This window comes from Eretmochelys imbricata, chromosome 3 (genome assembly GCF_965152235.1).
Source record: "Eretmochelys imbricata isolate rEreImb1 chromosome 3, rEreImb1.hap1, whole genome shotgun sequence".
Lineage (NCBI taxonomy): Eukaryota > Metazoa > Chordata > Testudines > Cheloniidae > Eretmochelys > Eretmochelys imbricata.
This window is the reverse complement of record NC_135574.1, coordinates 94,537,436-94,564,407: the sequence shown is the minus strand read 5'-3', so window position 1 is coordinate 94,564,407 and position 26,972 is coordinate 94,537,436. Positions and strand designations below refer to the sequence as shown.

The 26,972-nt window shown below is 41.1% G+C and overlaps 1 protein-coding gene across 1 annotated transcript in view; it reads left to right on the top strand.

The window, feature by feature from the left end:
- TRDN (triadin) overlaps positions 1-3,559 on the top strand; it is a 69,470-nt gene extending 65,911 nt beyond the window's left edge. Inside the window, exon 7 of the mRNA XM_077811726.1 lies at positions 3,297-3,559. Within this exon, the coding sequence (XP_077667852.1) occupies positions 3,297-3,559 (263 nt within the window). The remainder of the gene's footprint in view (positions 1-3,296) is intronic.
- The last annotated feature ends 23,413 nt before the right edge of the window (positions 3,560-26,972 follow it).

The following is a 26,972-nucleotide window of genomic DNA, read 5'->3' as shown; positions in this document are numbered from 1 at the left end:
CTCCCCTGATGCCCCCCCTCCCCTGCAGCCATGCGGTCAGTGCTCTGGGCGGCGGGGCTGCATGCTCCTGCAGGGTAGCAAGGCAGCAGCACAGCTGCCAGACATGCTGCTCTGAGCAGCATGGTAAGGGGGTCAGGGGGGTTCCTGGGAACAGCCAGGGGACAGGGAGCAGGGGGCGGTTGGAAAGGCATGGTAGTCCCAGGAGGCCTGTCAGAGCGTGGAGGTGTGGATAGGGGTCGGGGCAGTCAGGGGACAGGGAGCGGGGGGGGTTGGATAGGGGCGGGGCAGGGGTGAAAGGATTTACCGGTATGCTGGAGTACTGAGCGGGGGTGTGGCCTCAACCGGAAGAGGTGGGGCCTTTAAATCAAGATTCAAAGGCCCCTGGGCTCCAGCTGTGGCTGGGAGTCCCAGGGCCCTTAAATCACCCTGGAGCTACCTGCTGCAGAGGCGGCTGGGAGCTCAGGGCCCTTTAAATCACCGCGGGAGCCCTGCTGTCACTACCTGGGGCTCCCTGCAGTGGCCGAAAGGGCCAGGGGTCCGGCCGCTGCTCTGGGTAGTGGCGGCAGGGCTCTGGCGGTGATTTAAAGGGCCTGGGACTCCCCGCAGCTGCTGGAGCCCCGGCCCTTTAAATCACTGCCAGGGAAGCCTGTCTGGCACGGCGTACCAGCTTTTGCCAGTACGCTGTACCGAACCGTACCGACTTACTTTCACCTCTGGGCGGGGGGTCCCGGGAGGGGGTGGTCTGGGAACAAGGAGCAGGGGGGTTGGATGGGTCGGGGGTTCTGATGGGGGCAGTCAGGGGGTGGGATGTGGGAGGGGTCAGATAGGGGGCGGGGCCAGGCTTTTTGGGGAGGCACAGCCTTCCCTACCTGGCCCTCCATACAGTTTTGCAACCCCAATGTGGCCCTCGGGCCAAAAAGTTTGCCCACCCTTGGTTTAGCTGGAATTGCTGTACCACCGCATTATGGGAGACATGAATTTTGCAGCAACTTCTAGAGTTCTGCCTCAAGGTCAAATAACCTTGAGAGTTTCAGAAGCAGCACACTTGGAGAGGGCTAAATTCTACCCTCAGGCACATGCTCTCAGCTCCCATCAACTTCATTTACAGGCACATAAACAGAATTTGGAGCTTGGGCTCTGACAAACCAGGTTAATTAGTGGTTTCAGAGTAGCAGCTGTGTTAGTCTGTATTCGCAAAAAGAACAGGAGTACTTGTGGCACCTTAGAGACTAACAAATTTATTTGAGCGTAAGCTTTTGTGAGCTACAGCTGAATGCACTGAATGCATTCGATGAAGTGAGCTGTAGCTCACGAAAGCTTATGCTCAAATAAGTTAATTAGTGCACACTACTTATTATGCTCCTGATGCAGCTTGAAGTGTCTGCTTATGGCTTGATTAGTTTTCCAGATCTGAAGAAGAGCTCTTCGAAAGCTTTTCTCTCTCACCAACAGAAGTTGCTTTAATAAAAGATATCTCACCTATCTTCTCTCTAATATCCTAGGACTGACCTGGCTACAACTGCATGTGGCTTGATTAGACCTGTTCTCTATTTGGTGCCCCATCCTGTAAAGTGCCTGACATTTCCACTGAGGACTGTGTATCAGATTGGCCCCTGGATGACTGCATCTGAAAACTGTTTTTAGTAGCTTCCACAATCTTTAATGTGTAATTGTCTAGAGGCCAATCTGATACAGTCTGCAGTGAGAATTCACCTGATGATGATAGTTAGTGAGCCATCACCTATGATGATGTCACAACGTTACCACACAAAATCATGGATGATTCATTATTAGCAAACTTGGTCTCACTCTCCAGATTCAAGGTATCATAAGGTTGGCAAGGTTACTTGTGCACTGGCAGAAGTGTACTACGGGTGCTCTTAATTAGAGGGAGCCATTTAAGAATAAAAAAGGACTCTGAAAAACAGTTCTTCACCAGATAAGGCTAGATATTATTAATAATCACAATGATTTTATTAAGATACGATGTTGTAGAAAACTGCAGCTTATGTATTGTAGGTGTGACCCAGCCTGACCTAACTAAACTAGAAACTGTACCGTATTGCAGTTCTTAGAGATGCTTTCCTCTTAATGACTGGCTACATATACGCTTGGATTGCAAAGCTTGGATCCAGTAGACCTGATTGTTTCTGATTGTGTCACTGACTGGCTACTCTGACCGTGGGCAAGTCATGTAGGTCCTGATCCGGCTCCACTGAAATTAATGGGAATCTCTCCATTGACTTTAATGGGTGATTGATAGGGTCTTTAATCATTGTGTGTTCCTCCTTTTACACATATTTGAAAGAAGTATAATAATTTTCTAATTCCCAACCAGGCAGGTGTTGTGAAGCTTAATTCATTACTTGGTCAGAAAATTTTCCATGAAAATTTTTTTTCATCAGAAAACACTGATTCATCAAAAATGAAACTTTCTGTGGGAAAGGGTTGGTTTGGAAAAAAGTTTGAAAAATTGGCTTTTCATATTGAAATGTAAACTAACTGATAATAAAAATAATTAAAAAGTTGAAAAAGTCAGTCAAAATGAATTTCAAAATTATCAAAATGAAATGTGTCGATTAATCTATCTGAAATTTTGTTCAGTTTTTCAGTTTGCAATTTTCTTTTAGATTTTTGTCTTTTTGTCCCAACTCAGAATGTAACAAATTTTCAATATCTCAAATTCCGATGAGATGTGAAAATCATTTCCTGCTCAGCTCTAAGTGCTCTCAGATAGAGTGAAAACATTTCACTTGTGTAGCGTCTTGCATCTGATGATCTCAAAGAACTTAACAAACCTTAACAACAAAGCCATGTAATATACCAGCAAGGCAGAGCACTGTCCTTATATCCAATGTTACATATAGAGCAGCTGAGGCAGAAACTGGTTGTGAGTTGCCCATAGTAACAGAATAAGATCATGGCATCACCAGAATGAGTCACTTGACTCATTACTATGGCAGGAAGAACATTATTCCCCTCCTCATAATGAAAGGCACTGTATATCATTAATACACTTTATAAAAGGAATAGAACTTCTTAGTATTTTATCCACTAGTTTGTTTAGAGTGATTTATATGCCTTTGTTCCTTTGGGCTTCCCATTCTGTCTTGTTCTCTGTGTCCATCTTGATTAGACGGTAAGCTGTTCATGACAGGGACTACCTGTATTTTGTTGTTGTTGTGTAAATTGTTAGCACTAAAGAAATAATACATTATGATTAATTGAATTTAAAAGTGCTTGATGTTATTTATTCAGGAAAGAATGATTTTGACACATTTCTTTATTACGTGCAGAAGAGAAGAAAGCGAAGAGCACCAAAGTTGAAGAAAAAGTTAAAAAGGAAGTGAAAGATGGAAAAGCTGAAACAAAGACAGCTGAAAAAGGCAAGCAGTCAGAAGCAAAAGTAGAGGACATTGGGTTAATAAAGGCCAAACCGAAAGTGAAGGAGGAGAAAGCAGTGAAGGCTGAAACAAAATCAGAAAAGAAAGGTAAACAAAACCAGGAGGAATCAGCTGAAGATCCTAAAAGAGTAGTGGGAAAGAAACAGAGACAGTGAACTTAAAGCTGGCAGAGATCAAAGTCAAACTGCAGACATGGAAAAAAAAAAAATAGTATCTGCCAATCCCCATTGGGTCTCAGATCACTAAATGGAAACGAAACAAACAAAGATGCTTAAGCTAAGCCGCCAGCATGACAACTGTTAGTGACACAGCTAAAGATTCATTTTGCATGTGAATGTTTCATTGAGAAAACAAGGACCAGTGTTCACAATTACTGAATATTTTACCTAAAATATACATTTTTAGACTTCTGAAAATAATTGTGAAAAGATTTGGAGGCCTAGGAAAAACATGGCTCCTTTCCTGACACTCATTATCTGTTGAGTTAGCATTTTTTACATTTGTTTACATTCCAGCTAAATTTAGTTTTCGCATGAAACACTGGAACCTTTTAGGCATAATGGAACGTGAGGAGATTAAAGCAGCTTCCTGCACCCTGATTGTTTTGACCAGTGGGCTGATCCACCAAGGTGCTGTGCTTTTCCTGCAAGGCGTCAGTCACCTCAGTTCCTATTCACTATGTTAGGAGCTTGGCACATTGCAGGATGCACTCAACACTTTTTCAGGCTCAGGCTCTGAGAAATTGGTTCAGATTCAAAGTGACGGCAGCATATCTGAGAACACTGGTGAATATCAGATGTTTCCAAATCAATTCACCTCCAGTGTGATGGCGTTACAAGGTGGAAACCCTGAAGTAAATCCTTCTTTCAATAGGAAACCTTCACTTAAAATGAATCTTTGGCCCTGAAGTATCAAGTATCAATGGAAAATTGCATCTTTATTTGAAATCCTGAGGGCATGTTTCTTGCATTGATATCATTGACAAAAATTTCCCATTGACATAAATGGGAACATGATCATCTTACTGTTTCATATACAACAGTAGTGTTATTTGTGTTATGGCAATTCAACATTATGACTGCATTTCCATTACAAAACATTATTTTCAGGGGCAAAGTAACTAAAAAAAAATTCCGAGGACTGAAATTTAGCATAAAATATCTCTACCTAGGAATAATTAAACATTTTTGACTGTTTTAAAATTACAGTAACATAAAGGGGAAAGAAACTAGTTCAGATCTGTTTTTGCCTTCCTCAGGTTAAAAAATGGTCTTTCATATATATGAAATGTTGCAGGCTTCTAGTCAATAATGGACTAATGCCTTTAGGCCCTGATCTCAAACCCACTGAAGTCAATGGGAGCCCGTCTATTGCCTTCATTAGGCTTTGGATGGGCCCTTTGGGAGGATTCATTTTTCTTTCATGTGTCCTTTTCTTGTTTCACAGAATATTTTTATTTTAGTGCATAGACTTAATGCCCTTGTGCCAGCCAAATACCTTAAAGTCCCTATGTGTTTGTTGACAGACAGACTGTACCCAATCCGAATGGATTATTAGGTTTTCAATCAAAATTATATCTTTATAAATTCATATGTAGAATTTTTTTAAGAAAATAGTTTTTCCAGCCACTTTTGGATTTATCAGATAAACATTTATTTTTTTGCGGTCCTTTACAGAATGATACAATAGACTTTAAAGGCTTCACAAGAACTGTTTATAGTCAAGGATCTTTGTACTCCATGGGAAGCTTGACCTGAATTCTACAGCAAGGGACTGGAATTCTGCGGCACTCCAGGGCAGTGGCAGGAAATCTTGCAGCAGCTTGAGATAAATTAAATATTGAGATTTGGGGGAATTAAGTATGAACATAAACAATACCATCAGCACTCTATAATTTCTGTTATGTAAGTTTCTAATTGAATTTATGTTGGTTCTACATTTTTAATTTTCAAAAGCTTGCGTAATCTTTATTTATTTTTTTTTGAAAACACATAATTACATAACAGAAGTTGTCAAAGCTGCTCGGTTTGATAGGTGAGTAGGGGATAAATGGGATTTTTTGTTTTGTTTGGTCTCCTAGGCTAGGAAGGTTTGGAGGCGGTCTGGGATTATTGGAGAAGTACGCTAACTGGATGTTAGTCCTAAAATCATCAATGGTTAAACAATGTTGACATTTAAACTGTCATCATTAGCGTTCAAAATTAACATATCTTTGAGATGAATGGGGCAGTTTACCTTTCCATTAGAGCTATTGTTTCAAGCTAACTGCAGACTTAAGCAGACATCCCTGCAATCAGTTTGCACTCAGTCCACAACTGAACGATTTTCTTCACCCCTGCAAATGTTAGAAACTTTGACCAAGGTTTTTCACAATGGGTGCCTAAAGTTGAAATCAATTGGTGCTAGCATTTCTTGGTCACTTTTTAGACTTAAAGTACATCTACACCACAAATGAAGGTGTGATAGCTTTAATCTAACAAGCACAGGTAACAAGACAGTATCAGTGAAGAAACAGTGGCCTGGAACCTGGCACAGGCCAGCAAACACAATATGTACCCAGAGCCCCTGATGGGCTCATACTAGGATGGCTAGCCACCACCAGAGCCTATGCCACCATGGCCTTACTACCGCTATTCCTCACACCAGCTAGATTAAGGCTAATGTGGGTATGCCAGTCTGCACTGCAATCACTCCTTAATGTCTGATGTAGATATACCCTGAGAAGCCTAATGCCAGGTATCCTGACCTTCTTAGTTTCATTTAAAAAAAAATTAAAGCTTAGCATCTGGAACATGATTCTGTGGCAACTTCCACAGCTGTTGAATTGCAGTGTACACAGGGCCCTGTTTATATTCCTGTTGAGTAAACTCTCTCTCTCTCTCTTTTTCTCTTTTATTGGACTTTGAAAAGTTCTAAAATCATATTAACAAAACACTCTGTTAGAAAAGGGGGGGGGGGAGATAGCTCAGTGGTTTGAGCATTTGCCTGCTAAACCCAGGGTTGTGAGTTCAATCCTTGAGGGGGCCATTTGGGATCTGGGGCAAAAATTGGAAATTAGTCCTGCTTTGAGCAGGGGGTTGGACTAGATGACCTCCTGAGGTCCCTTCCAACCCTGATATTCTATGATTCTAAAATGTTATTGAATGAGAAAATTTAACATGGAATATTATGGAGTCTAAGGAAGCCATTGAGTCTATCGGCAAAATCAGCTCCTCAGTTTACAGGTGGACTGAACTTTCAAACATGCCTGTGAGAGTGAACTTTGGATTCTTCTGTTTAAAAGTAACCAGTGAATAAAAAATTTAAATTCCTCACTAAGCCATGTTCAGAAATTGAAGATGACATAATATAAAGGTTCTGTCTTAAATCCACTGAAGTGAGGAAATTCAGAACTAAGAGTGTGCTCCTGCCATTACCTTTCCACTGTGAGTAGTCTCATTGACTTTAATGGAAAAACTCTGGTTTAAGCAAAACCATAAGCAAAACTCTGGCTCACAAGCATAACACTTGATAGTGTTTGCCAGATTGGGCCCTAAAGTTGAAACCAGCACTGAAGGATTATGACTGTTGTTCTAGTTCAAAGGCAGGAATAGCAGCATGGGGAGCTGTGCAGCTGGTGCTGGGTTAGTGGTGAATTCCACTTCTCTAACCTCCCCCACTTAGAACCTTAATACTACTCAAACTTTATGCAGGTGAATATCATCCCTAACTGTACTTCAATACCTGAACACAGAATGAGAACTTAAAGACAGAGTTCCAGCTTTAACTCTGAAGTCTATGACCTGGTGGCCTGAAATAAGACCCTGGACAGTCATGTGTGTGTGTGTTTGTGTGTGTGTGAGAGAGAGAGGGAGAGAGAGAGAATTACTTTAATGCTGGAAAAAAATACCCAGAGAAAACATCACAAAAATAGCTAAAAATGTGATTTGTCACTGCTAAGCTTTATCTTCATTGCTGCATGGAAAAAAAGGCCTTTAAACTTAGTTTCCTCATTGCTCTTTTTCCTTTCTGCTCTGTTAGATCAATATGCGTTCTGTCGCTATGTGATTGACATGTTTGCGCAAGGGGATTTTTATACAGGTATTTTTATACATCGTTGAACTCTGTTCTACTAGTCTTTGTTTTTCTGAGAAGTTCTGCTTTTTATGCACTAAAGTTTGTTTTGTATTTTTTAAAGGCTGCAAAATGGCAACAGTGTGCAAATAGAATTTTTAAATAAAGCATAAGAACTAATGGCTGTACTATTAGAGCTTTTAACTTTTCATTCTGCAATTGCATGAATTAAAATTAAGGGTAATCAAAAAGTGTAGTCATGGGAAACTATAGCAAATGCTAAAATCTATCATAATCCCTTTGTGCCAAGAAAGGTGCAGGACAATGGAGTAATATCTTAATATGTTTTTTCCACAAACAATAACTCCAGGATACTTAATTTTCACAAGAACTGAAACTGCATTGAAAACCTTCATTGTTTTTAATGTATGAAATCTCTCATCTGATCTATCACTTTTTTTGCTTTATCTCCCCTCTGACACACACACACACCACACACTCTTTTCTTCAAACACACACTCATTTCGTAGCAAAATGAAGAGAGAACCACTGTTGATGACTGAGAACTGAGTTGGTCCCAGGGCATTAAGTCAGTTCAACTGTCCTAATCTTATTTAACTGATATTTTTTTCTAGAATCATGGTGCCAAGTGTACAATAGAAGTGGCACTATTTCAGAGAGGACATAATCTCAGAGAGAGGACACATACCCTTTAAATGAAACAAAATTTGCTGAAGTTTTTATGGGAACAGTCAACGTTTGAATATCCAGGGATATAAATTCAGTCAAGCTTTGTGTAACTGCTTATTTGTTCAAGAGGTTACACATCCATTTTAGACCTAGATTTATCAATTAGTGCTTTATGCATTGTCCCTGTTGTTTCGTTATTTGCCCTGAGGAATCTTCCTGACACAGGTGCTTTCCTTGTGGGGCTGAGCTGCCCCAGAAGGAGGCAACTGGCAGTGAAGGGGCAGCAGCAGAAATGGAGGAATATGTGCAGGTTATCCTGCCTCATGCTAGGAAAAGAGAAGGGGTAGGGTGTTCAGTTCCCTGCAAAGTTCATAGGATTTTGGAGAAATGGGGAGAGGGTCTGTTTTGTTACTCCCCATCCCTCCTTTCTTTGTTGCCCCCCCGCTCCAAAAAAAAATGAAGATGGGGAGAAGGCTAGCTGGAAAGAGAGCCTGTTCCCATTAAAAGACAGGAAAATATTACATTGGCCCAGGTCCTGTCAGGGAAAGCAGATCCAAGTGGAGGGCATTGGTCTGGAACTGCAATCACGTTGACAAAAAGGTTAGCAAAACTTGATCATTGTTTCAGAGACCCTGATAAGTTTTAATATTAAGACAGCTTCTTGGGGTTCTTCAAAATCTCACTTATGGCTCTCCTGGCATTTGCAAGGATGATTGCAGCTTCTTTTGCTTTGTCTGCTCCTCTTCAAGCCGAGCATCCTTCACAGAAGCTCTCCCCACATTGATTGACACACCCCTGAGGCAGAGCAGGGTTGCCCTGTAAAGGAACTAGGGTTGTTGAGGTAAATTTGTTTTGACATTTCCAACATCCAGGAAGTTGGAAGGGTTAGGAGTGGGTGGAGAGGGAGGCTGCATCAAGTAGAATTTTTGAAAATCCCCAAAATGTGGCATGATGCTACTCTGTCATGTTTGCCTCATGGCATTGTCTCAAAATATCATGATAGTCATACTGATGCAGCATCACAGTGTAAACATGTTTTTTGGGGGGGAGTCAGGTAGCTATACACTTTGAGCTTCTCTATGACTCTTATCACTCATGAAGTTACTCTACAGCTCTTTAATGTTGACTATTGCCTTATTAAAGGGTGTCTAAGAGGGGATTCGTTCTGTACTCTATCCCTCACAACTGGTTGAGTGGCAATTACTTTTAGTCCTGCTGAATCTATTTACCACCTCAAGTACGACCCAGTGAATTGTAGCTATTAAGCAATTTTAATTGTATCTGTGAATAGTAAAATAAGGCATTTCCCATAAAACAAGCCATTCCATTCACAGTCAGTGAAGAAAAACACTGAAACATCCAGCACATACCTCACTTCTTTCTGATGAGGTGATTCAAGGTAAAGGTCAGATATGCTGAGTTCTATACTCTCCACAAAAAGCATCCAGAATGGCACTACCAGCTGCAGCTCAAATAGTCTCTTCCTAAGCCAACATGTTCATTTCACAGTGGTCAGACTGTACCAGTCTTTTAAATTCCTTTTCTGTATAGAAATATAGAGTAATAACAGCGTCACATTATCAGTAACTTTAATGTCCTTATTATCTAATTAACCTTAAAACCTATTTTAATTAATCTCCACATGAGCTCATGTTTTAGAACATTGAATAGCTGATGTGTTATCCTAACCAGGGGATCTCAGCACAGCTAAACTAAGGAGTTTAACTGCAACTCCACCCAGCATAGCAGCACTTTCAGCCCAAAACTAATTTCTGTCAAATCCAATATTTATGTTTATGGAAGAGAAAAAATTGTGTTTAGTATTTATATGATGGAAGTTCCATGTCTGCTGAATTTGAACTTCCATCTACTTAGGTTTAGTGTGAGCAGAGTACTATCCTTAGATATCATGTGGACTACATGGATTCATAATAATAGTAAACATTATTATTGTTTAATAATATTTGTTGTTGCTTTAGAGGACTTCATTCATACCAACAGTGTTCCCAAATGGTCTATTTTTATTATAATGGGACATTTTTATGTACAGAAAAATATATAGTTTATTTAATATACCTGGTTAGGTGGCAAATATGTTAAGCACTGGCAATATAAAATGATTTCTGTTTTCTTAAAATTTTATACTAGAATGAACAGCGAAAAATGTACCCTTCAATATAGTTTGACAGTGTGACAAATAAATAAAAATTAAATAATACTAAGTCTTGAATTTAACCTCCTGACTGGCTATCTAAAGATATATTGGAAAAACGTATGCCCTTTTTTACATCTGTGCAATCTCCCTGAAGTTTGTAAGGTGGCATTTTTGTAATGAGAGAGAAACATGGTCCCTTTTGTCAATTTCCTGTAGACTTTGCAGTTGGAGGCTTAGAAAGTGAGTGAAACTGACACTTCTGTTCTTGGTGAAACTAAAATATTTTGCCAAGATACATTCTCCCTCTCCCCTCCCCACCCACTCCCTGGTGGCTGCTCCCATTGTGCCTTAGCTGACTTCCCTGTGTTTCTATTGTAGTATGGCTATACCCCCAAACTGGTCAGTTGTTGCCCTAGTCAGTCACTGTCTTAGGTCCTAATCCTGATTCTACTTCAAGAATTGCACTGCTGTCAGTTAGTAACTGAGGTTTCATCTATAGCTGCTCTAACCAGTTTCTAGTTTGTGCAGATTTTTTTTAAAAAATGCCATAGATAGGAACATAGCACTCAGTCCAGCACAGCTGAAATCTATGGGAGTTTAGTCATTAATTTAAATGGGAGCTGGATCAGATCTCTATAGTAGCTATGTTGGACGAGACCAATGGTCCATCTTATGCAGTACCTTGTACCCAAAAATGATCTAGACTAAATATTTCTGAGAAAATTTGAGATCTACACATCTATCCGATTGTGTGCTACTGTATCACAGGGGGAAGTTCCTTCCTGACCTTAGTTGATGAGCTTGCTCCATGAAACATGAGAGTCTTTGTAATTGTCAGTGTCATATGTGTGTAGTGGGTCACTGTTTACTAGTGGATTTTACTGAACTTATTCACGCTGAGTAGCCTTTTCCTCCAAGAATATCCCATTGATCCTTGTTGGACTATCATAGAATAAGGTGCTATTTAGCATAAATACAGGTCCATCATCTGGTCTTCAATAAATTGCTAATGTAGAGGGGGTAACTATTTACTTATAGTAGACGTCTAAAGGTGAATAGCACATGACAATTAAGGCCAAAAGTTTCAAACTCAGGTGCGTCTGAAGCTAGGTAGCTAAATATGTGGCTGTATTTTCAGAGATGCTGAGCAACATTAGTTCTCATTGGTTCTCTTTGTACCAGATTCCATTCAGGCCAGTGACTATCAGGCACAAAGTAGTCCTCGTCATATCAGGGTCCCACTGACTGTCAAAGGGTGGGTTACCTACAGGACATCTGATGCATTTGAAATTAGTTTTATATTAATGGAGCTTTGTTCTGAATAACACCTTTGCTATTACTTACTCGGAGTTTTATATCACACCTGCTAGAGTTCATGCTCAGGGTTAGTAGCTTCACTTGGCTTTGATTTCCCTTTTATGTCCTTACGGAGGGTGAAATCCTCACTCATGTGGATGGGCACTTGCGCACACATGTAGTCTAATGGATTGCTCTCTTAAAATGGAGCAGATTACTCCCCTTCATGCACTGGCGCTGCTCTGCTCTGTCTGGTGCCATGTCCTCACTTCATCCTCACCTCCTTTTTTGCCTGCTTGTTCCCCATGGGGATGCGCCAATGGACATGTCATGTGCTCTGCAGAGTGCAGGGAGACAAGGGTTGCTATAATGAAATGCCTTTGTGCAGTCACCCAAGGGGAGGGGCTTATTGTATTCCCCTCTGTCTCTGCATGCCAATGGCAATGCATGTCATAGATTCCAGGGCCACAAGGGACCACTGTGGTAATCTATTCTGACCTCCTGTATAGAAGAGGCCATAGAACTTCCCTGAATCAATTCCTGTTTGAAATAGAGCTCTCTAATTTGTGCACTGCAGGGCGAAAGTGGTACTTCTCGATTCTGAGCTGCACCTCTCAGTAGGCAGAGCTGGAAGGGGAGCTAGGGGGAGGTAGAAAATGTGCCTTTTTGCCACCTTTTGCAGCTTCAGGCTGCAAGGGTCTTTTTGGCTCTTGGTGTAAAATGGCACACTCCCAGGAGTTGCAATGATCTCCAAGGATCGCTGAAGGGCAGTAGATTCTGGCCAGACCCTCTTCCTCCACCGACACCCTCTCCCCCTTGTCTTTTGGATGTCTTGGACAGTGAAATCGAGCATGATGAAACTACCTCCAGCTTTACATGGCTTTTGTTTGTTTGAAACCAGTGTTTCATTGAGAACGCCAGAGACAATATTTTTCTTCTCTTCAAATGTACACTATATTGTTTCCTATCCACTTCCCCCACCCATCATATAAGAGCAGGGGTGGGCAAACTTTTTGGCCTGAGGGCCACATCGGGTTTCGGAAATTGAATGGAGGGCCGGGTAGGGGAGTCTGTGCCTCCCCAAACAGCCAGGCGTGGCCCAGCCCCTGTCCCATCCATCCCCCCCGCCACCCCGCTGCTTCTTGCCACCTGACGCCCCCCCCGGGACTCCTGCCCCACCCAACCCATCCTGTTCCCTGATGGCCCCCCTGGGACCCCTGCCCCATCCATCCCCTTGCTCCCTGTCCCCTGACTGCCCCCAGAACCCCCGCCCTGCCACCGCATCCAACCCCTCCTCTCATTCCTGACTGCCCCCCCGGGACCCCTACCCCATCCAACCACCCCTGCTCCCTGTCCCCTGACTGCCCCCAGAACCCTTGCCCCTCACTGCCCCCTGACACCCCATCCAACTCCCCCTCCTTCCTGACTGCCCCCCCCAGGAAGTCTGCCCCCAGTCAACCCCCCTGTGCCCCGCCCTCTGACCGCCCTGAATCCTATCCAGACCCCTGACCACCATTCCGAACTCCCTTGCCCTCTGCCCAACCCCCCTTCCCCTCCTCCCTGCCCCCTTACCGCGCTGCCTGGAGCACCGGTGGCTGGTGATGCTACAGCCGCGCCGCCCGGCTGGAGCCAGCCACACACCGCACAGCACAGAGCACCCGGTCAGGCCGGGCTCTGCGGCTGCGCTGCCCCATTGCGCCGGTGGTGCACTGAGCTGAGGCTGCGGGTAAGGGGGAATAGCGGGGGAGGGGCCGGGGACTAGCCTTCCAGGCCAAGAGTTCAGGAGCCAGGCAGGAGGGTCCCGCGAGCAGCAGTTTGCCCACCTCTGTATTAGAGAGTGACTAAAGCAGATGCGGGGCCTGGCAGATGGCTGACTGGGAGCAGGGCTTAACGGGGGAGGCTAAGACCTATACAATGAACAGCAAACTTCCTCCCCGCATTTTTCTTTTGAAAATGTGAATGATCGTTGAGAACTTCCACATCTTCTCTTGCAGGGAGCAGTTGGGTTCCCCTAATTTGCAAAGGCCTCACTAGACTCATCTCCTTGAATAAGTAGGTAGCTGTACATCAATTTCCAAAGAATGCTGGATTGATGGAGCACTTGTTGATGTATTCGCTCCTGCTGATGACATAATTGGGGATGATTTGATGACACAAAGCTGTCTTTTACTCCTCTAGGAACCTGCTGGGATAATTCTGAACACACTCTAAAATAGTCTGAAAGGGAAGAAATACTAAGGAGTAATTTAAATACCTACATGAGAAGCATGGAAAATTAAGGCTTAATCATTGAATAATTTCTGTCTAATTAGGTGTTATTTATTAATGAGCCATTCTTGCAATAATTTCAGCTGTCAGAACCAAATATTCTCTCTTTAAATTTCTGATTCAATTATGCAAAAACCTAGAGAAGCTATTTAAACTGGGTTCTTCTCTCTGACGCCCTGCAAAGGCTGTATCTGCTTGGGAGGTCTCTCACATGACACAGATCCCTTAATGGAACATTATCAGTGCATGATCCCCACACCAACCCACAGAGACAAAACAGAGACCCATTATTCCCTGCTTATGTCATTCCATCTTGAATCCAATCCAGATGCTAGCACGCTAGGCCATAACTATCAGCACTCCCATGGCACTGCTGTGTAATGATGCCAAAATTCCCTAAATTACTTTCACTGTTTCAGAAGCAACTACGCAGGGAATCTTTCACATCCTGCTTCCATAGAGGAGAACTGATCTCTTGCTTTAATAGTTCACTCTGAGAAGTTCAGAGCTTTCTGTTTATGAGTTAGCAGTCAGAGAGAGAAATTCTTTGTTGGTATAAATTGTTGCAGCTCTATTGAAGTCAGTGGACATACAACAATTTACGTAAGCATGGGATACATGCCAAAATGAGCATAACTTATTAAATAAATCATATATATAGATATAGAGATATGATATGATAAATCACCTAATAAGGAATATTGAAATTCAGGGTCACATTTCAGTTAAGATTAATTAACAATGGCATAGACAACAAAACATTGTGAACAAAATATGAAAGGCCTCAAAAATCTTGGTCTTTAAAGTAAATCGTTTAGGAACATAAGAACAGCCATACTGGATCAGACCAATGGCCCATCTAGCCCAGTATCCTGTCTTCTTACAGTGGTCAGTGCTTGATGCTTCAGAGGAAATGAACAGAACAGGGCAATTGTCAAGTGATGATCCATCCCATCACCCCGTCCCAGCTTCTTTAGAAAGAAGGGGAGGAGGAGGACGGTAAAAGGAGAACAAGTGCATATATATATATAAAATATAAACCAAACCTTATAAACCAAAACCAAACAAACCATAAAGCTCTAGAAATAAACAATTTCTGTGTTTACATTAAAGAGATTAAATAATCCTTGACAATCGCCATATAAAGTCACTGTTAAATTTAAATAGTTATTCATTCTTAGTACTGCTTTCTGGCAAGAAATATTAATACAAATAATAATAGCATTTCAAATGGATTAAAAAAATCAATCAAATGGAGGCACCAATGAGCTAAATTGCTTGTCTTCAATACCTGACTCAGTATTATCTTGACAGGTTAATTGACAACAGAAAATAGCTGTAGCTTCATCAGATTTTTTAAAAGTTATTTTTCTCCGTATTCACTCAGGCAGAGTTTTCAAGGAAACAAAATTGAGGCCATAAAACCTTAAGATAGAAATTTCACTTAAGATCATACATTTCTTTTCACAAATCTGAGCAGTCTTCAGTATATTAGGAAACATATGACCCTTCAAAAGAAATATTACCTCTTTTTCTATCCCAAATCTGGTAATATTTCAGGATTAGTAGATTGCCAAAAAACCCCAACATCAATAGTTGTGGTGTGGTGCACTTTGCTGCCAGTGTCCTTATTTGGAACACAAAAGTTTTGATATTTGTAGGAATGGAGCATGGTCACCAATAGAATTTAAATTGGGCATTATTGGCTGGGCTGGTAGCACCATTTATTATTAAAGTTGCCAGATACTTTCCATTATAAGGCCCTATTTTCAGTTACTTATAACTATGCGAAACTTTAGCAATTTGGGCTGAAATTTTCCACGTCAAGTATTTGCTTCAGGCTGATTATTTAAAAAATTAAAAAAAGTTTCAGTCAAAATGGTCCAGCTAGTTCTGAGAATGAGGATAATGAAACAATGTTACTTTTTCCTGTGTGACAAAAATGCTGAAGGCCTTTTCTTTGAAATGTTGTAGTGCTCTCAGGCATGGTGGTAGGACTTGCAGTTTGGCAGGCCTTTGTGTCGGGGATGTGTCCTTTGCCATTCATGTGAAAACCCACACAAATCTGGCCAAGTTATAAGCCTTTAAAAAAATCACAGTTGCACATGCTCAGTCGAGACTTGAGAAGCAGCTAAAATTTCTGAAGAGTCCGTCCTCCTTGAGCATGATCCATCTACTCACAGCTCCTGGTGCTGACCAGACTGTGCAAGTACCAATCCCACCGAGCAAACTGAGTACAATTCCAACCCAGGGCTATGAGGGCTCAAAAGGGCGTCTCCCAGCTGTTCCAGGTCAAGGTGAAGCCAAGCATAAGATTCACAGCAGGGATCCTGTCCCTCCTCTGCTCTCAATGACTCTCTACCCAGGTGTCCAGGCAATATGCAGGAGAAAGCCATCTGATTTGAATGCAATGGGACAAGAGATGGAATGGGAGGAGGGAAAGGTGTTGGTGGGACAAGGCATCAGGTGAAACTGAATGGCAGAGGAGAAACTGATGAAGTTGGAGGGGGAGACTAAGAGTGGTTGGACAAGACTAAGACTGGGGACAAACTCAGATTGGTTGAGTAAGGAGACTGGGACTGGGAACCAGTGGAGGGATGGGGTGGGGGAAGGAGAGAGAGATTTGACAAGATGTAAGGCTATTGAGGGGGAACTGGGACTATCTGGGCAAGGAGACTGGGACAAAGGGCCAGAGAACAGGTGGGGGGAGATTGAGATTGGGTGAGGAAACTGGGAAAGGAGATTGTGACTGGGAGGCAGAGTGGGGTGGCGGGAGAGGCAGATTGAACGAGGAGCTGGGAAGTGGGAACTGGGCTTGGGTGGGCAAGAAGATGGGGACTTGCATGAGTAGCCTAAGGCATGGAGACTAGGAATGGGTAGAGAAGGAGAATGGGACTGGAACAAGGAACCAGAGATGGGAAAGAGACAGAACTGGGAGAAGTTCGATGGGATGGGGCAAAGAGATCCAGATTAGGGAAAACTGGTAAAAGAACCTGCATCTACTAATGCACACTCCCTTCTAGAGCCTGGAATAGAACCCATGATTTCTGAGTCTCGCCATGCCTCTTCTGTCAACAAATGCCTGTGAAAGTGTGTGTATTGTCCTCTTCTAGTACTGGATTACTTAGAGGATGAACCCTACTACTGTTATCAGTTACTCTGTTAGCTCAACTGGCAGAGGTACATGTGATGGATCTAAAGGTTCCAAACCTGCCAATGAACCTTATGGATGTCAATACAAAGCTACATGATGGAATTTCGGGATGAGGGGAGGGAGGAGGATGTTTTTTTAAAACCTCGGAAATTACATACAAACAAATTAGAAGAACATTAAGTTTATTAAGTCAAACAATTGAATGTTAGAAAATGCCAGAACTATGATTGTCTGTACAACTTTAATTTGACCCCCTTATGCGTATGCATTTTGATAATCTGTAATTACATGCTCACGTACTAATTTTTCCATGGAGCCCTGCCTCATTCTGTACACTGGATTCATCAGCTCTGAGGATGTAGTAATGTAGTAAAGGAGGCTGTTGTCTGTTGATCCTTGCTTCATTTGTTGGAAATTGGAAGGTGTGTACTATTAGTACTACCAGGACAGGTGGGTCTAGGCTTTCCCATAACTAAAGGGTTGGAAGGTGTGTGGTGAATGAGGCAGAGAATGGATGATTAAGACAGCTGAATACTACCCTGGAAAACTCAATTCTATCTCTGCCTCTGCCACAGAGTTTCTATGAAATGCTAAGCAAGTCACTTAAGCCATTCTTTTCACAGATGATCATAATTGCATGCTCCGCATTTTATGGGTGGCACTCACAATTGCAACTAAAGTCAATGGGAGCTCTGCTTCAGTATATACAGTGCTATATAATGCTAAGTACTTTGAAAAATCGAGTCTTAGGTGTCCCAAATTGCCCCTCCCCAGCCCCTGAAAGTAGTGGGTACTTTTGACCTTATTCTCTGTGCTTTGGCTCCTTATCTGTAAATTGAGGATAATCCCATCCTCTCATCTCACTGGGGTGTTGTGAAAATAAATAAATTTATGTTTGTAAAGCATTCAGATATTAAAGTGATGAGTGCCATGGAAAAGCCCATGAGGAAATTAATAATTCTGTCTTCATAGCAGGGTTTGAATAGTGTTTAGTAAGGGTTGGGGCCACACACTGAACTATGAGGATAAAACAAAATATTGAATAGGTGCTCAGGAAGTGAACACTGTATGTCCTGTGCACTGAACGAGGCAGGGGTTTTGTGGAAAAAATAATTTGTGAACATGAAAGACTGTATCATAATGTATACCCTCAAGGGGGCTGAAGTAAAGTTGCAGAGGCAACCTTAATTCTGACATTTACTAACTTTTGAATTATTGACATTTCAACCATAGTCATATTATTTTAACACAGTTCTTTGAATATAATATATTTATACCAAACTTCCCCCCTAGAAATCCTCAGGAAAACACAGCATCTGCATGTTATTTATCTGAGAAAAAATTCTTAATAATTCAACTTTTCTATGAAGGAATATATTCTCTTTAATTGAAATGCCAATGTACATCTCTGAGTAGTCCACCTTTGTTTCTACACCTTTGAATTTTTCTTGCTATTTCTACACCTTTTAATTTTTCAGCTATTTTGGATTCTCTCTAACCTGATGGCTTTATAGTGAGTGGTCTAGATAGTGGCTGTGCTCATGTAAGCGATCCTGAAATGGCTGTATACCAGGCTGGTCACTTTATGTGAATGAGAGTTGCCTGAGGGTTGCTCTAATTGACACTAACTGTGATTGGTCTCAGAGGCTCATAGTGGCACCTGGGATTGCTGAGATTCCTGGATCTGGCTCTGTGAACTTTAGACCATAGTCATGCTTTCTGAATGGCTTTCTGAGATCAATAATTATATTAAGAGCAGCTAGCTGAAGTTGAGGTGATACTGGTAAGAAGTAGGAAGTGTTTCGGAGAACTTGTCCATAATAACCCCATCCATTGGCAACATCTGCCCTCAGATTGTTAAATAAATTTTGATAGTTATAAGCTATGTGCTTGTGGCCAGAGGACATATGTACGCTCAGGAAGCTTAACCTTTTAAGTCCTTGTTTTGTGGTAGGTATGTTAGTGTGTAACCTACACTATTTCACAACTACATTTTGTGTATGTTTGTGACAGCTGCAGTGCACCAGGAATTGAACTGGGGACTTCATGAGCTGCTAAGGCTTGCCTTAAAGCTCCATAGGTGGTGGCTGTGACAACTCATATCCTCTGTGGATCAATATTGAGGGGCACCTAAGACACACTCACTAATGGGCTACATACATGTATATCCATACAATATTCTCTGAAGAATATTGGGTCATTAGGAATTTGTGAAAAAAAAGTATATGGAAATTACAGAATTTAGACCGTTTTCTAGAAGAATAATGTAGAGAGAAGAAACGTATCCAGAAACTGAGAAGAAAATGCAGGCAAATCTTGCCTAAAAAGGTAGGTGAGGTCATGACAAATCCAATCCATTAACTTTGCAACTTCGTGCTGAAATTGACTTAAGGAAGTTCAGCTTCCTGATGACACAAGGTCTCCCTCAAGTTGAATAGGGAAGAAGATTGCTAGGATCTAGGCAAATTTATCTTTAAAGCATGTCTTTCAAAGCCAGAATATTGCGGGACAGCATGAAAAACGTAGACCGCACAGCTACCTGCTTATAATTTCCCATTGGCCTTGTTCACAGCCTCAGCTTACACAGGCACATCCTACATTTTCATTACTGCATGAAGAACCTGATTCTTCATCCATTTAAGTCAATGGCAAGGCTTGCTTTTTCCTTGCTAGTGTAGGGTCAGGCCCAGAAGGAACAGCACAGAATATGGTCTCTGTTCACAGGGCCAGAGAGCTGTCAATTAAAAAGGGAGAGGTATAATACATGGGTTTAACTTTGAAGGGGCGAAATCCTGAAAAAGGAATCTGACGTACGGTTTTGCCAAACCAAATACCATCTTTTGTGCTTCTTAAAACATTTTCCCTTTGTGCAGAAATTCCTCCCTTCTTATCCTGTGGGGGCGTGCCATCCAAAGAAAATGAGTTAGGAAAAATTACCCTGCCGAAGTAACACATTCTTTCACTGCCTTGTCTTCTGTTGCTTTCATCTTTGTTTTAAAGGTCTTTTCCTCCTACATCTGTCCTGCAGGCTTTATTATTGTTTTCTATCTGTCACCCACTCGCTCTTCCATTCACTTTTTAAGAGATGTCCAGCTACTCTCTAGCACACATGCTTACATCAGCCTCTTGAAATGAAAGTCACTACAGCTTGATACCTATCCAAAAAATGTCAAGTTTGTTTTCATCTTCTTCACCAAATGCTGTCCTCCTCCTCAGTACTTCAGTGTCCTTCCTCTTCCTGTAAAACACTCAATATTACTACACGCAGTTAGCATCCTGCACAGTTCAAAAGTTCCTTACACCCACACATCGTATTAGACCTAAACAGTGCTTGTCTGCTTGACTTACGCTTAACAGCAGAACCCTGTTCTTCCAAATGCTATTCATTCATGTAGTTGCTAGGGGGGTTTTGTATGCACTGTGGTACTAGGCAACAGTTATACTGTGCAAAAATGATCCACTTCCCTCAGAGTTTACTCCTGTAATATTTTGACACCACATAATGGTTTTGGGTAGGGCCAAAGAGTGAGGCCATATTTCCAGTACTGTATTCATTTATTTAGATGAAGTGTAGTAATGGTCACACCCAGGAAGTAAGTTTAAAATCATGTTCAACCAAAGGAAAATGTTAAAATGGTGAGAGGATGCAGCAGGTGTGTGGTGAGATAAGGTCCTTTAATATATCTAGGGGACTTACCCACTTTATTGGGTAATCTTGCCCAAATAAAAGAGCTTCAAAGCAAATCAAGATTCAGAATGGGTTCTTCCATCTTGGGAACTTAGATAGCCCCCATATTCATATTATTTGAGCTCATCACAATCTTTAATGTATTATCCTTGCAACAAGGCTGTGAGTTAGGAAAGTGCTGCTATCCCCATTTAATCAATGGGAAACTGAGGCACAGAGAGGCTAACTGAGTTTCTTAAGGTCACATCATCAGTGTTTGGCTGAGCAAGGAACTGAATTCCAGTCTCCTGAATCCCATGCTGTGCCTTAACCACCGAACCATCCTCCCTAGTGATGCGCCTTTGTAGAAAGGAGAGCTCTGCAAGAGGAAGCTTAGCAGCACATGGAGAAATTACTATAAACTCTGTTGCAATCAAGTACCATTTATATCCTCAAAGAGCTATTTCTGTGCCTTTACATTTCTCCTTACCCTCCCTACCATTCAGAGTACAACTTTTTCTTTTTTATGGGTGGGTATATATCCTGTAGGCAGCAGCAATGCATGTGTGGAAATAGTCCTGTCTGAAAGATTCAGGGAGAACACATTCTACTTCTGCAATCAGTTCTAAAAAGAATTCCGTCTCAACTAGCACCACGGCATTTTTTCCATAATCTGACTCCTACACGGCACTTAAACAGAGCTTGTAGGGTTGTCTGTAACACTGCCATCTGATGATTTCCAATAATACTACAACCCTAGGTCTTTCAGAAGCAAAAGAATGCTTACTGAGTCAGATCATTGCTATTTAACTCAAAATTGACATTTTTGAAATACTAATTTCAGAAAATTATTCAGATTATAGAGTCAGTCTCTCAGGTAGTTTTAAAATATGTACAGAATAGGTGACATAATTACCATTATCTTTTGGTTCCTCTCTTGCTTCTCGCAACTAAACTTGGTCAGAGATGTACAAACCGTGTGAACAGTTTTAAAAATAGAAATTCTTGACATAATCAGAATCATATGGATTCAAATTAACTTATTTTGATTTGAGAAAATGTTGCTTATTACCACTAAATATTCCTCCATTGTTCAGCGGTACCAGTCAGGATTTGGTGTGCATTACTTGGCTTTGATAGTGCCAGGCTGGCATTGCCCATCAGGAATTTGTAGACAAACTCTTTCTTCAGGGTGAGGTAAGGCTTTAGAGTTCCTGGGGTAATACTGGATTTGGTGCATCTGTTTAGCATTAAGCTGTTTCTGAGTTATGACTGGACTAATGAATTGTGTTATTAACTGATGATATGCGGAAGGCAAACTCAAATGCAAACAAACCATTAATTGTTAGGGAGGTGATTTTGTAGGATATCAGTTGATGTATATTATACCGCATCACAGCAAGGCATGGGTCTCCTCCAATCTGCTTATTTTTTACTAGTTAAGTATTTCAAGACTGTCTATTATTTCAGCTTTAATTATTTGATTGCTGATAGTGAGTGCTAGATGTCATATAATGAAAAGTATGCATATGTGCAAAGTGCTGAATTTCTTGTGTTTTATACGATGGCTCATTGTATGATGCCAAATCCTCAAACATCCTGCACTGGGCAAAGGTAACTTTTCACTTACCAATCACTGTGTGAGTTTTTGTGTGTTCCTCCCCTCTGACCAACACATCATAATGACTTTAACTATACAAGCACAGAGTTTTCAGTTTCCATGTTTTTTATTTCTCCAAGATCTAACTGCAAATGCATTGCTAAACATAATTTGTAAGACTCTCTTCTAAGACCTGCTAAATTGTGCAATGGTTTTGTGATATGGTAACTGGGATAAGACAACCAAATTAATTTTAACTTGTGTGCTATGAACCAAGATTGGAATATAATATCTCAACAAGTGAGATGCTAACCCAGTGCAACACCTGTCACAGAAACGTGTACTTTTCCTTTAAAAGTGATACCTTGACCTTGTTAGTCAATTTCCAAGAACCCTTTCCTGGATGTCTGTATCAAAGTCCTCATATAGGACCAGTTCTGTCACCCTGACTCATGCTGAGTAATACCTTACTCGGTAAGTAGCTAGATTGAAATCAGTACAAAATAGTTACTTGTGGAGCAGTCATATTCAGCTTGAGTAATGGAGACAGAACTGGGCCCACAGGATGCTAGAAATGTGTACGTCTCTCAGCAGTTTGGCCTTATTTTTTTTTAAGGTCAAGGAAGGATGTATGATTTGATACTCCGATATCTTGACAAAAGCCCTCCTCAGAATTCTGCACTCTTTTGAACAGCAAAACCTCCTACAGCTTTCACAATATTTGATTTGAGCCAAGGAAGCACTTTGGAAGCTCGGTGTTAAAAACCTCAGGAAAAAAGTAGCTCTAAGAACATACTGATCTAAGGAGATTTAGCTGAGCAACACTGTACTGATTAGATATTTTTATGGTCATGACTGATGGCACTAGCTAAAGGCAGGCTTGGTGAAAGGTTCATCTGAAGGTCTGCCAATGCATCTTAAGCCTGTCTTTCTTAAATACCCTGAACCTTGCCTTTGCAGAGTCTGCCAAACTGTATGGGATAAATGTCCATTGGAGAGTAGGATGAAACCACCAAACTAATTCCCATTAATCAGTATTTGTGGCTAGGTGAAAGGGTAGTGCATTGACCTCCTGGACCATCTAATGTGCATATAAAGGCCAAGTCAGATCTGTGGGAGGGTGGAAACTTATGCCCATTCAGATTCCAGGTGACTGATTGCAGCATGGTGGGGGAGGAGGGTTCCAATAAAGTATTTCTGTTTAATTCAGTATGTTTGCATTAAAAACATATTTGAAAACAAAAATTGTACAATATCAAAACTAGAAGCTGGTCTTGTTGCTACTCCTTTCTACTCTCAGCATATTGTGAAATGACTATAAAGGAGATGATCACTGAGGTTTTCCCTTCCCTCCTCCCTTAAAAAGCAGTCAGCATATCACATTTCCAAAACTGCACACGTCTTTCCCATACCATCTGCCCCTTGTTTTTAGCTTAATAGATGGATGACCTCCCAAGGCTGTTATGTTATTTATATTAGATTTTTTTTTTAAATTTTGGTAGCATGCTTTAAGTAAAAGATATCTGCTGGACTCTATCCAGCATCCCAAAGCTGAGTGTGGTGTTTTAAATTAATTTTAAACTAAAGTGGAATATATTGAACATTTAGATTTGATACTGAATGTATAATCACTCTTTTGACACATCATAATAGTTCTGTTTGGTAGATAGCCAATGAAACATTATGAAATTTAAAGTATTAATTATATTGCTACTGATAATTGCTGAAAATACTAGTCCTATGACAGTGTTTATCCTCCAGAAACATTGACCTCATACTACATTAGAGGCTTACTGGCTGTTGGGCAATTACGTATTTAATTAAGAGCCTGATCCTGAGTGGTATTGAAAAATTGCACTCCTAATGGCTGCAAGAGGGGGTCATATGTGCTCAGCACCTCTGAGGAGCCAACCATAAATACAGGACTTCATTCTCTAACCCATCACTCCAGTTTTACAGTGCTGTCATTCCATGCAACATTGTGCTGAATCAAGCTCATGGTGTATTATGGTCACTCATTAAAAATGTGATGTAAACTGTTGCATTTTCTTTTTAGTGTAATGTTAATGCCAGTTAAAGCCTTGCCTGTTAACAGAAGTATGGCCATTCAGTGGACCTCTTATTACGTTTCATTGGCTCCCCTCCCTCCTGTCCTCTCCTCCCCCCAAATCTATACATATATATGTTTTTCTAAGTAATTACATACTTTTAGTGACTTCTACTTGCCTGTACTTTCCTAAGGCTGATCCAAATTGCCCCAGTCACTTTTCCCAATGCACACATGTGCTGAATGGAGAAACCATTCCTCAGAACAGTGACAATTCTAACATTCAAGGAGAAAATACTAGCCTTATGAAGAGAGTTTAAGAAACTTGCAGGTCAAAACTAGAAATCCAGTGAGAACAGCAGGAGTCCGTCAAGATTTCATTGCTCTCTAGTTCTAGCATGTCTAATTCCAAGCATCGGCAAACATTTGGTGTGAGTTTTGCTCTAACAATGCCTGATGGTACAAGGTGAATGCTTATGTCAGTTAAACTGGATCACCTGTTTCCACAGTGTTAAATGTAAACTGTCCCCGGTGGGCAAAGCACAGATATATTTTAAAACTTTTTACCAGGCTTTTAAAGAGATTTTGTGCCAAAGCCCTGATTTGGTGACCTGTAGGGCACACTGCAAGGTTGCATCTGTTGGGCCGAGCATTTGCCTGAGTACAAGAGAGAGAGAGAGATGGCAGGGCAGGAGTAGGAGAGGTGTTTTGTAACACTGCTTTACTTGTGGCATTATTGGTGCCGGTGTCAGCTTTTGGGAGTGATGGATTCAATAGCAATGCTCTCTGCTGTTGCCTGTTCTTAGGAGAAAAGATTCTTTGGTTAATTATATTTTGAATTAGGTAGTACTTCTAGAGGCTGCACTCTGCGCCAGCTAAGGCCCATGTGATGGAAAAGGGACTGGCTTCACACGAGAACAGGGTAGGCAAAAAACAAATTTCACTACTATCATAGGAGGTAAAGTTTGGCATCATTGCTTTGGACATGAAATGTTTTCACACATCTAGGAAGCTGTTCCCTAGATTAAGGAAATTAGTATAATTAAATTATGTCTTGTATTTATTACTTAAATTTAGAAATAGTCATAAATCCAATCACAGACATCTTTTTATCCTTTTTTTTAACCTTAAAAGTCTTTATAAACTATGAAGTCGGTGCTTGAACTGTAGAGTACAGGACTCAGCTTAATCAGACTGATCCACCCATGTTAGCATCTTGACATCTCTAATTACACTTGCAGTAGTATTTCTTCCTTTCAGTTAGTGGAGAAGGACATTCTAATGTCTTGATGTTATTGCTAAATCACAATGTTTCTGATAGGTGAGTTTTATGTGAATTTACAAGAACTCCACTGCATGCAGGAAGTTAGAACCCTTCACCATACTCTGGTTTCCGCCAACTATAACTGGTCCTTGAAAAATTATTAAAAAAAAAAGTTAGATGCAGAAATGCAAGTTCAATAGCTGCGATTTTATGTCCAAGTCAGATATTTGTGCACAAATGGCTAGCTCCCCATCGAACTAGCCAGTTGTGGATATGATCATGATAAGCTCATTTGCAAATTGGGCATGCAAATGTGCACACATTTTTACGCATGTAATTGCATGTCTGACTCTTAGGAAAAGCAGGCCCTGAATACAAAGAATAAAATAACCAGCCCTTCCATTTTGTTCTCTCCCCCAGTAAAATAAAAAGGGCTCCTTTGAAACGAACAGTTAATATATTTAAAACAAAATAAAATGTTCTTACACATCTAATCAGCCTTTAAAATTCACTGCCATACAAGTTCAAATTCAGAGCCATGGCTGCTTTTGAAAAAGGGGTTAGATAATTGTATAACCAATAATAATGGGTGTTAAGCTATGATTTGATAACTTCTGCTACTTCATGAGGCAATCTGATCACCTCCAGTGGTCAGTTAAAAAAAAACACACCTGCCTGCCCCTCATTTACAGCATGAATTGTTGTCCAGTTCTAGCCACTGCTGAAATCGGGAGGCTGGATGGTCTGATCAGATATGACCAATTCTGCATTACTGTTTCTGAGTTCTCTGTGCAGTAGCAAAATTTCTGTTTTATGTCTTGCCACAGAGACAGAGAAAAGAAGAAATTTGACTTAGATTTCTCTTTAACATATTTCATCAAAAGAATGGATGAAATATTTATTTGGCTACTGTCCTTTGCCTTCCCATCAAAGTGAATAGATAGACATTTAATAACACATGGAAACATTAAAGTAGCTTTTTATCAGGATATATGGAAACCTACTCGGAACAAACATTCTGGCCTCAGGGAAACTTTTTGATTTGTGGAGTTGAAGCTTTGGTGTTTTAAACACCCTCATACATAGGTCAGGTGGTCAATTTTAATAACTGATGTGCTTAAAACTTGTAAAAAAGAACTTGACAAGTCATTAGTGGTAAATGGTATAACATTGGGATTATACTAACTAACATTGGTGCAGTCATTAGAACTTTTGGTAAAACAAGGAACAGTGAAGTAATAGGACTGTCCTGCAGAGGCGGATTTACCATGAAACAAACAGTGCGGTGGCACTGGGCCTCCAATGATAGGGCCCCCCCAAAATGCAGGACAAATCTCATTTGACAACCTGCCCGCAAGTCCCGGCTGGTGGCGC